General features: G+C 45.7%; 1 protein-coding gene across 1 annotated transcript in view; it reads left to right on the forward strand.

Annotated features, from left to right (window-relative positions):
* Positions 1-7,198: 7,198 nt before the first annotated feature.
* The window catches only part of Ppm1l (protein phosphatase, Mg2+/Mn2+ dependent 1L), a 284,889-nt gene continuing 279,921 nt past the window's right edge, over positions 7,199-12,166 (forward strand). Inside the window, exon 1 of the mRNA XM_006972641.4 lies at positions 7,199-7,597. Coding sequence (XP_006972703.1) covers positions 7,199-7,597 — 399 coding nt within the window. The remainder of the gene's footprint in view (positions 7,598-12,166) is intronic.

A 12,166-nucleotide genomic window follows, 5' to 3' on the forward strand; every position in this document is an offset into this window, starting at 1 on the left:
TCTTTGTGGTGACCTATGTGTTCCTCCTGAATATTCCTTCATTTGACTTTTGTTTATCCTGAGCAAGTTAAAAATTTAACTTGCTGTATTTCCAGTTGCCATTCTTTATTAAAAAAAAAATACATGTAGTGTGTGTGTATGTGTGTGCATGTGAGTGTGCATGCATGTGTGTGTGTGTGTGTGTGTGTGCGCGCGCGCTGCCATGGCGCATGTGTGAAGGTGAGAGAACTGACTCTCCTTCCACCCTGTGGGTCCTGGGGCTCGAACTCAGGCTGTGCAGAAGCGCCTTTATCCACTGAGCCATCTCATAGGGTAAATCACAGTGCTTTTGTGGTTGGGGCTTCATGCCTGCTAGGCAAGTGCTCTACTTCTGACCCACATCCCCAGCCAAACAGCAGCAGTTGTTTTAAACAGATCATTTTACTTTCTGTGTATGTGCATGCGTGTTTGCATATAAGTGTGTACATGTGTGGTTCCTGGTACCAGAAGGTGTAGGATACTCTGGAGCTCGTTTCAGGCAGTTGTGAGCTACCCAGTGTGGGTGCTGGGAGCTAGCCGAGGGTCCCGTGGAGGAGAGGCACTGCTCCTAACCAGTGAGGCATTGCTCCAGTCTCGGTATCAATAACTCTCGAGAGTTAGTTTCTTCTCTTTCTGCTAGACTACCCAGCAGTTAGGTTTTGTCTTGAAGCTACATTTTTCTTTTGTATTGATCCAAAGAAAAAAATTCCACCTGCTACATATAGGGAAGGAGGTATATTTTGTCTCCCCTCCCATGCTATTCTCATTCCCAGGGAATGCACTGCCAACCAATTAATTATTCACAATTCTCCAAATTCTAAATTGGGTAGAACCCTAATATTTGTTAACTAGGATAAGAAATTAAGAAATGCTTCAAGTTAACATCAGTGTTTAGCAAACTTTTAGAAGATAGAAGGAAGACTAGACACATTGGATGAAGGTCTCTTAAGAAAAGTAGCTTACATAAACAGATTTGGTGCACTGGTTAAGTTTTAATCAGAAAACAGGTACCCATGAGCTCGTTATTTCTGTAGTTGATATAAAGACTTGGGCTATAGAAAATAATCTTATGCTTCTTGAGGACAGGGAAATAAATTTATGTTGTACCTGAACATTTGTGTGTTTCACATTAATTCTTCATTGGTTGACAGAACACCTGGGGTATTAAAATAAGTCCAAATTGATATACTATTACATTTACTTAAAATGATGAATTCCTTTTCCTAGTGGCACAACTAAATTCCTTTACTTAGTTGTAAAACATTCATCTCCCTGCTTAACACCATTCAGAACCAAGATTTATTATCAAACTTTGCATCTGGAAATGTTTTAGAAGACACACTGAGGATTTATATGGCTTAACTATTACAGGCATGTCAACAATTTACTGAAAGGACTGATACTGAAAACCACTTTCATGACAGAATGCACATGGTCCCTCGCATTACGGAGCTTTAGTCACACTGTTGGTAGGACTGCAAATGGAAGTAACATTTTGAATGATACACTATAAAGCTGAACGTTTTCATTCCCTATTACTTTAGCTGTTTCATTCCCATGTCTGTACCCTGGATAGACTTCTACACATGCACACCATGAGGTAAAACACATATCAATTCGTGAGATCATTCATCAAAACAAAACAACCCCCCCCCCCCAAAAAAACCTTAGCAACCAGACGATTCTGTAAGGAGGACGAGTATATTAGTTATGGAATACGGTACATCGGCACTACGATGGAATTTCAGCTCTATGTAACAATGCGTGGGGATATGGAAATACAATTGGGTAACAGGCCAGTGTTAGAGGATTACAGAGAGCAAGGTAGCGTTTCAAAACTCCAAAACCCCATGAAAGAGAACACAAGCTAATTGTTTTTCTTGTTTCAACTCTGCCCCGTCTTTCTTTCCTTCCTCCTTCCTTTATGTGGTAGATAACTGCATCAAACAGAATTGATAAAAGTGTACAGAGCCCTGAGTGAGGCTCCAGGGCTTCAGAATGGCCAATCTAACTCTACAGCAGTTCACCGAGATGTATAGGGTTTGGGACCTGGCCACGGTGTGTTTCAGTGGCTTCATTAATCTAGGTGCGTGATGTTTTTATTTGTAAGTTCATTGCAATACAGTGATTTTTACGTAAGAAAAAGAAAAGCAAAACAAAACCTCGAAACTAACCTAGGCAAAAACTGAGCATAAATAATTCCGGATGCCGACATATTGCCCAGTACAATAGCAATGGAGGACAGCGGGAAAGGAAGTGCAGGAGAAATCTTCATGGTTGGTACTGTCCTTTTCAACCAGGCCATTGTTTTATGTCTGTATGAATTAAGGTTGTGCTTCAAAACAACACTTTAAGGCACCCTTCCATATGTATAGTTGAAAAGGTTATACATATAGAGGCATATACTGCAGAACGCCAGAAAAAGTATTCAACACACTCCTATTCAACACAAAGCACATATTTGTATAGAAATGACAAAAACTTAAGAGCATGACTCAAAGTGATAATTGACAAGTTTAAGATGTGCAGAGAATTTCTACATGATTTGGAATTTCCTTCACAGGTTTTCTTTTCACAATTTGTTTTTCAGGTTTATTTACTTTTATGTGTCTGAGTGTTTGGGCTGCCTGTCAATATGGGCACTATGTGCGTGCCTGGTGCCCTCGGAGGTCAGAAAAGAACATCAAATTCCCTGGAACTGGAGTTGTGGATGGTTTGAGCTCCTATGTGTGTGCTGAGAACTAAACCTGGGTCCTCTGCAAGAGCAAGAGTTCTTAATCACCGAGCCATCTCTTCAGTCTCTACATTCATTCTCCAAAGGCTTAGAAGATAAACCACATTAGATGTTTATAACTTCGTACAAGGTAGAAAAAACAAAAAGAGATGAGGACATAATGAAACATCATACTAGAGAATACATTGACTGGTTATTTTTTTGAGACAAGGCCTCACCCTAAATGTAGAGCTTACCCATTTGACGGGCCAACAAGTCCCAGGGATGCCCCTGTCTCCACTTCCCCAAAAATGGGGCCCAGCTTTTCACACAGCTGCTTGGGATCTGTGGTGATTTGAATGAAAGTGGCCCCCATAGGCTCGCAGGGAGTGCTACTATTAGGAGGTGTGGCCTTGTTGGAGGAAGTGCATCACTGGGGGTGGGCTTTTGGGTTTCAGAAGCCCAAGCCAGGCCCAGGATCACTGTCACTTCCTGCTGCCTCTCGATGCTGATGTAGAACTCTCAGCTCCCTCTCCAGCACCATGTCTGTCTGTGTGCTGCCATGCTTCCCGCCATGATAATGATGGACTAAACCTCTGAACTGTAAGCTGCCCCAGTTACTCCTTTCCTTTATAAGGGTTGCTGTGGTCATGGTGCCTCTTTGCAGCAACAGAAACCGTAACTAAGACAGGATATGAACTCATGTTCTCATCCCTGAGTGGGCTTGAGCAGCAGGCATGTCACCAACAGGTCATCTTTCCAGTCCTTACCTGGTAATTGTCATTGTTCTATCACATGAGAACCCAGGACTGCTATTAGCTCAGTGCTCATTACCAAGTTCTTTGTACCGATAGAGTACTTGTACAGTACGCATTTTACACTACCTCTTTCTTTCCTGTGAAGTTTAGAAAACATTTCACTTGAGCAACAGGGTTTTTACTGCATAGGTGAAGGACAATTTATTTGTATTTGTGTGAGATGCTAACAGTGCAGTCTTTGTCCCAAATGTGGTTCATAAGAATTCATGTAGTTTTTGTTGCAATGTCTGTAACCAAGATTTATGGAAATGTCATTAGATAAGTATAAAAATGATACTTTTTTAAAAAAAGATTTATTTATTTATTATGTATACAGTGTTCTGCCTACATGTGTCCCTGTAGTCCAGAAGAGGGCACCAGGTCTCATTACAGGTGTTTGAGAGCCACCATGTGGTTGCTGGGAATTGAACTCAGGACCTCTGGAAGAAGCAGCCAGTGCTCTTAACCACTGAGCCATCTCTCCAGCCCAAAATGATACTTTTATAGTCATCTATGTATCACTGGCAATCAATGGATGTTGGAGTACTGTATAATCAGAATTGGGTTCAATTTCTTATTTTCTGTATTGTGATATTTAACATCTTTGGCCTTAACTTCCTCAGACCATAAACACAAATAACAGCTCTCTGTCTTCACTAGAAGATTGCTGTATGGATGGAAACAAATACATATATATCTAAAAACTCTTGCAGACGGGTGTGGTAGAACTAGGAAGGCAAAGGCAGAAGATTCATGAGTTCAAAGATAGCTTCGTCCACACAGTGACTTCCAAGCCAGCCAAGGCTAAGGAGAGCCTTTGTCTCAAAAAAAGAACAAAACCAAACCTTTGTAATCAGAGTGAGCAAAAGTCAATTTGGCATTAGTGGAAAGTTTCTTGTTTTTCTAGCATATTCAAATTATGGTAAAGTATAACAAAAGCTTATTCAGGCATTTAAAAATTGTAAGTTACATGAAATTTCTCAACAGAAATAGGAAAATGCCTAGAGGGTCTTCTTGAAAATGTTCTTGATTTTTACAGATGAACCCCTTGGATGTAAATGTCACAGCACAGCCTTACAGAATTTAAAGATGTCTAGGTTTATTACTTAATTCATTATGTTAAGCCAGTATGGTAATCTTGCTTGCTTGGCTTCAGGGAACAAGTCACGTGTCTAGGGGTGTGTTCTCTAGTTCTTGCACTTGGAATGCAGAGTCCAGGCAGAGGTCCCAGTCTTGCGGGCCACAAGAATATATTATAGAGATTCATTATGTTTATCTACAAATTGTGTTTGCTCTAAGAGACACCGTTTATGGACAAAAGGACTAATAACCTCAAATCTGGTAATTTACAGTAAGAAATAATTTGTTTTCCTAAATACACACACACACAGTTTTTTTTTTGACAGAGTTTCTTTAGCTACAGTTCTTAAAGAATTTTTAATTTATTATCTGATTTTGGAACCTCTTGAATACTGAATAATTGACCCAATTTGTTTTGAACTTACATCTTCTTACTCAAGTGGACAATATTGAAAGCCATAGCTCATAATCATATTGAAGACTGTATCCTAGTTTTCAAAAATATGTTCTTAACAGTTCCTCCTATTTGTTTCTTGCCGCTTCTATTTATGTTTATATTGTCGGGATCATATTATATGTGCCATTTAAATTATTAACTATTCTTTTCTTTCTGGTTGTGAGGGAAGTCTAGATTTTTGTAGAAACTTTGGCAGTTATGGAAAATATACAAAAATCTGAAGGAGAAAATGAGAATTGCTATAGTTACTACTTTACTGATTGAACATTTTGTTATATTTCTTTCCAGTCACACACATGGTTTTTCGAGACAGAGTTTCTCTGTGTAACAATCCCGGCTGTCCTGGAACTCACTCTGTAGACCAGGCTGGCCTTGATCTCACAAAGATCCACTTGCCTCTGCCTCCCAAGTGCAGGGATTAAAGGCGTGCGTCACTACCGAGACGCTTATACTTTATGGCTTAAAACGTAATTGGGATCAAAAGAAGGCAGAAGTGTTTGGGGGACACACTGGCTGGAAGGGTATCAGGAGGCCTGAACTCCAGTCCAGTGGATCAGCACCGTTTTTCGTGGACAGGGGTAGAGAGAGTGAAAATTTTCCTTTAAAGTGCACGTCTTCATACTCTAGGCGACCAGCCCTCGCCCACATTTCAAGTTATCCTGCCGAGATCCATCTTCTACAGGGACGGAGGAGGTAGCTGTCACTTCGGAGCCTCCAGAAGACTTCTAACCTGAACCGCAGGCAGAGTCGCTGGCGGAGGACACTCCTTGTCTCCCCGGGAGAGCGTGGCGACCAGGACAGCCCCAGTCTTTGGAGGCCAGCCCTTCCTGGACCTCCCGAGGTTGCTCTACAAGCCTAATGTCGGGCTCTGAGGTCCTCGGTTTGCCGTCCGAGGGACAAAGCTGCTGGGGCCCGGGACTGCGTCCTGCCTCTCGGGAGATCCACCCGGGCCTCGCTGGCGACCGCCTCGTGTGGCCAAACATAATCACTCCGTTTCGAGTCCCGAGCCGGGAGAAATGTGTCCCATCTTGCTAGCCTTAGGAAGGGGGAGGCGTGGACGGCACCATTGTGCAGCGTGCCGGAGGGGGACGCGCTCGTGTACGGCTTCCCGGCTCCCCAGCTGGCAGCCGCGCAGCCCGAGAAACCAATGATCCGGGCAGTGGCGTCACTATCACACTATCCCCCGGAGCCGGCCCCCCGGGCAGAATCGACCATCCGCTCGACCCCGGCGGCTGGACGCGCGGCCGCCCCCCTCCCGCCGCCCCCGCGGTTGCCTCGACCTGCCTGCTGCCCACGCGCGTCCGCCACTGCGAGCTCCTTCGGGCCCCCTAGTCGGGTGAGAGCGCGACGCGGTCTGGAAGCTCCACTCCAGGGGCGGGGCGGGGCGGGGCGGACGTGTGCGAGCCGGGGCGGGGCGAGCACGAGCGGAGCCGGGAGCTGCCGAGCAGAGCCGAGCCGAGCCGAGCCGCGAGGTGCCGGGGAGAGGCAGGCAGAGCCTGCCCGCGGCTCCGCACCCATCGTTGCTGCGTTTCCCGGCTCGGTGTCTCCTTGTCTTTGCCCAGGCGCCCGCAAAACTTTTATTGTCTCGGGCTCCCCCCGGGCTGTGTGACGAAATCGCAGCGCTCCGCTGTCTCCACGCTCGCCTGCAGCGGCGACCGAGGGGACGTGCAACCCTCGCCCGCCGCCGCCGGGCTCTTGCGCTCTCTGCGCTTCCTCACCTGCCGATCGCTCCCGGGAACCGCGAGGGGGGGACCCCAAAGGGACCGCGCGGGCGTCTCGGCACCCCGACATCCTGTTCACCGTTGCGGACCGGCTCGGCGCAACTTTAACTTGATTCCTGTCGCCCACCCAGGGCACCCGCGGCGGCCGCCGCCGCCGCCGCCGTCGCTGCGGTCTCACAAAGAGCGCGGGGAGGGAAGGCGGCGCGGGCGGCGGGCACGGGCCTCGGGGCTGCCTAGACAAAAGGGAAACTGCCATCGCTCTGGGCTCCTGTTCCGACCCGCCGTGGGTTCATCCTACCGGCCCCGGCTGCCTCTTCGCCCCGGTCCCCCGCGGGCTGTGCCCGCAGTGCTCGGACCCCGCGAGCTGCGGGGCGCGCGTCGCTGCTGCTGGTCGGGGCTCTAGGGATAATAAATGATAGAGGATACAATGACTTTGCTGTCTCTGCTGGGTCGCATCATGCGCTACTTCTTGCTGAGACCCGAGACGCTTTTTCTGCTGTGCATCAGCTTGGCTCTGTGGAGTTACTTCTTCCACACGGACGAAGTGAAGACCATCGTCAAGTCCAGCCGGGACGCGGTGAAGATGGTGAAGGGCAAGGTGGCCGAGATTATGCAGAACGATCGCCTTGGAGGACTTGATGTGTTGGAGGCCGAGTTTTCCAAGACCTGGGAGTTCAAGAGCCATAATGTGGCGGTGTACTCCATCCAGGGCCGGAGAGACCACATGGAAGATCGCTTCGAAGTTCTCACCGATTTGGCCAACAAGACGCACCCGTCCATCTTCGGGATCTTCGATGGGCACGGCGGTGAGGTAGGAGTTACTTGGGTCTGTGTGAAAAACCTGGCGTCGCGTGCCTGGTGGGGTCAGATCTGGGTGAGAGGGGCGTGGTGATGACCTGGTGATGACAGATGTGATTCAAGTTGCCAAGACCCTGCTATGCATCCGAGCGTTTAGCTTAGCCGAGAGATAGGCACTGGATATTCCGTGCCTTTTTAATACGAAGTTCCCAAGGTCAGAAGCCAGTAAATGACTGGTAGTTTTCTGGGAATTAATAGTATATGCTGTGAACTTTGTCCCCGGGCCTCAGTGTCCCGATTCTAGAGTTTGAGGCGAATTAGCTGTGAAGGAAGACGCTATCTTCGGTGCACCCCTAAAGGGAAGAAGCCTGCATCTGTTGTATAGACTCAGTGAAGGTGAAGGAAGCTGTGACTTCTTCCACTACCTTCGCTCTTGGGAAGGACCCCCAGCGGCAACGCTGTGCTTCTTCCCTAGTCTGTCAACTTTGTTAGTGCAATCGGACGGGGGACAGGGACGCCTCACTGGTCGTGGGTTTTGGCTGCCCGGCTTTTGCAGAGGTGGCTGTGCACAGAGCAGGCGGTGGCCACACCTGACCTCTGTGCAGCGGCCAGCTTGGGAATACTGACGTCTCTTTCCTTCTATAAGCCTTTGTTAGGGGTTTATCTGGGAGCAGGAAATGGGCCAAAGCCCGCTTTAGGTCTTTCTCGTAAATTTCTGCGACATTTGACACTGGAGAGTGTGGAGTCTCAGGTTTCCTGGAGGTCCTGCCCCGTGGGCCAGTGCCCAGGTGAAGTGAGTGTTAAAATGTGGCTCAGAGCTAAGCTCCCGAGCCTGTATCTGCCTCAGTTGGACATTTGTAACAGTTTGATTGCATCATGCTCCCCCACGTCTTTCTTGGCAGCATTCCTTATCACCTATTCCTTCTCTGCCTCTTCCTTCCACCGCACCCTTCCCCATCTTCCTGCTCCCGGTGGGCTCCAGGGAGCTGTAGGACTGCCCTCTCCTCGGGTGTTTGCTTGGTCTTTGGTCCAGTGGCTTTTTGATTTTGTTTTGGTAAACACCGAGGAAGCTTTTGATGGGTTATCTTATCTGCATTCTCCACTCACCATTTGCAAATCTTGCCCGGGTATGGTGTCTGCTTGCCAACTTTGCAGAGAATGCCAAACAGTTGGGAAGCTTAGTTGATAAGAGTGGGATTAGTGTTTAAACATTTTCCCCACCCCCCTGCCTGTTTCTAATGTGTCCTTCAGAATGAAAGTTTCTTGTTCATTGTACTTTTATCGTCTCGAGGCGGTTTGCAGTTCTACTCCGCCTGACCACAGGATGCTAATTAGATAGGAGACCCTGCACACTGAGCAAAAAGATACCTGAATGACTAGGGTGACCGTGTAATGACTGACTCATAATGCCATTTTATGTGCCTGGACTCAGTGGGGTGAAGGAAACTGATTTTCTCCCTGTCAGTAATTTAATAAACCTGTTTATTATATATCTAGAGCAAGACAGTTGCTGATAACCTGTATCTGGGTTTTGGAAGCACACCTCTAGAAGTTTTGATGGACTGTCAGTGCTGTAGAACACTGGCCTGTGGTTGTCTGGATGGGACATGTTGGCATGATTTGGGCTTGCACTTGTGGTTGGATGATTAAAATCTTTTCACCGGAGTCTTTCAAGACCTGGAAGCTGCAGAACCACAAGTTTCGGGTGAGAAGTTTCTAGCAGTGTCTGGGGTAGATACACCACTCAGAAAAGGGTGTGATGGAGGCTTTCCTTGAACTCAGTGTTTTACGTGTACTCAGCTTTCATTGCATTTGAAGAAGTATTAAGTGGAAAGATGAGCACCATTAGCCACACCGTGAAATGCTTTTCATCGCACCTTATGTTAAAACGCTTGCTGTTTGCAAAATGGCTAACGTTATCAGTTCTCACAAAAACAGAGCGATTGTTTTATCTCCTCCTATGACATGCAGTCAGTTAATTCTCTTTGGCTTTCTTTTACCTTAAAAAAGTAAACGAGGAAGTGCTGCTGTAAATGAGTTATTAGGTTGCTATTGGGGTTGTGATAATAGCAGGTACTACTACTGGGTGACTTCTCTCTTGCTTTTTCATTCTCTAGTTATATCATTTGAAGAAAAGCCCACCATCTAGTTATTATCGTTTGTGTCCTTGGCTCCTTTAACATTCCACCAGAGGAGGGTGCCACTGTTTGACTTTTTGGATGATAGTTACATCCTTTCAGAAGAGGTGTCTTCCCTGAACTATTAGTTGTGTGTATATGAATGTACACACACACACACACACACACACACACACACACACACACACACAGCACAGAGGGTAAAGGAGTTGAATTTTATTTGTGATAATTCATACTGATAAGCCATAAAAGTGCTGTTAGTCAGAGGGGAACTGACATGTTCTTGTATATTTCATCCTTATATATTGATTTCATCATTTTTTAGATGAGGTGCTGATGGCCAGAGACATTGTGACCTTCCTATATGGCTAGTTTCGGGCTTTGGGTTTGCTGGTTTTTTTAACCGGACAAATAAGCTCGCATGTTTATCTAGATATAAAGTACTCTAGATACAAAGGTGACTGAACATCACTTCTGTTCTCCAGAAGTTTCAGCCTAATAAGAGAGATAGACTCTTAGACAAGAAATGACAGTGTGGTGTGTTTATGGCGTTCTGGGAACACAGGAACAATCGTTTAAACCAGCCCTCCTGCCCAGCTCCCCAGGGCTGAGCGGACAGGCCTGTGCTGTAGTGGGTAGCCATTCCAGCTTGGATCTACAGCCTATGTGCGTTGACTTAAGATCTGAATCTCTGTGACTTAGTAACAGCTGTGACCGTGGGCCAGTTGCTTAAGCAGCTTTATCTAGAGGTATTTTATTAAAAAAAAAAAGGAGGATAATAATGAATATAAGGTGAATCCTCTTCATTAGTACTGTGTCTTAGTTGGAAGTACTCAGTGGAGAGAAGCAGCTGGAAGTCTGCCATGTTGAGGCAGTGATAACCAAGGGAGAGATGGTTTACCTGTGGGAATCACAACTTTCGTCACTAGGAAGAAGCTTGTTGGGTACCCATAACTAACTTATTATGCATTCCCTAAATTCTCTGTGTCTTCTTTCTAATATCTGGTCTGGTAAACTTCCGAGTATTAATTGAGGATTCTATGAACATTGAGAAAGTAGCACTCTGGTATCAGGTTCATGTTTTCTGATTAGTGAAAAGGAATATTCCCTATGATAAATTAATAAATTGGTAGTCTGATTTGTACTTCAGGCTCCCTATGAGTTGAGTGAGCACAAATGCATCTCTGGACCTGTGCTGAAGACTAGACAGGATGGCTCTGACTTCATTTAGATGCGTAAGGTCTAAAAGAGCATCATCTCTGTGATCCAGTGGACCAGGTTCTTAGTTTTATTCTCTTGGACCCTTGAAACATCCTATCCACCACATTATGGGCAGATGGTTGACTGCTTGTGAATGTATCTGAAGCTATGGCAATGGTTTTCTTGTGTAACATAAGATTAAAACAACCAAAGGTTACAAATGAAGCTCAGCTTGTGTCAGTAGATAGAAAGGGTGCTATTTTTAAACTTCAAAAATAACAGCTAAGGGCTAAGTGTGGTGGCCCAAGCCTTTAGTTTCAAGCACATGGGAGGCAGAGGCAGGTGGATTTCTGTGAGTTCAAGGCCAGTAAGGTCTACAGAGTGAGTTCCAGGGCAACCAGAGCTACTTAGTAAGACCCTATCTCAAAACAAACAAATGAACAAATAAACAAAAAACAAACCAAACCAACCAAACAAATAAAAACATAAAAAATACCATCTAGGAAAATGATTGGTAGTGCACTTACTTATAATTTCATCCTCAGGTAAAAGACATTCTGTTTTTTTTTTTTTTTTTTTTTTTTTTTTTTTTTTTTTTTTTTTTTTTTCTTTTAAGTACTGTATAGAAGAAAACCCACCAATCCTTTGATGCAATTTTAGCTAAGATCTGTCTAGGTGATTGGATTGCTTTATGCTCACATGCTATTAAGCATTCCTGTTTTAAAGGTCATATATATCTTGGCACATAGCTTGAAAAGTTCATATTTCATATCAGAAGAATTTACTTCAAGTGCTTATTAGGAGCTTCAGTCTTGAGGCTCAGATGAGAAGCCTTGTAGCCTTGCCTGCAGGATCCAGGCGTCCAGGTTCTTTTTTTTTTTTTTTTTTTGTGATATATATTTTTATTTTACAATACCATTCAGTTCTACATATCAGCCATGGGTTCCCCTATTCTCCCCCCTCCCACGCCCTCCCCTTACCCCCAGCCCACCCTCCATTCCCACCTCCTCCAGGACAAGTCCTCCCCCGAGGACTGTGATCAACTTGGTAGACTCAGTCCAGGGAGGTCCAGTCCCTTCCTCCCAGACTAAGCCAAGTGTCCCTGCATAAGTTCCTGGTTTCAAACAGCCAACTCATGGAATGAGCACAGGACTTGGTCCCACTGCCTAGATGCCTCCCAAACTGATCAAGCCAATCAACTGTCTCACCTATTCAGAGGGCCTGATCCAGCTGGGAGCCCCTCA

The sequence above is a fragment of the Peromyscus maniculatus genome, chromosome 6 (genome assembly GCF_049852395.1).
Source record: "Peromyscus maniculatus bairdii isolate BWxNUB_F1_BW_parent chromosome 6, HU_Pman_BW_mat_3.1, whole genome shotgun sequence".
NCBI classification, from domain to species: Eukaryota; Metazoa; Chordata; class Mammalia; order Rodentia; family Cricetidae; genus Peromyscus; species Peromyscus maniculatus.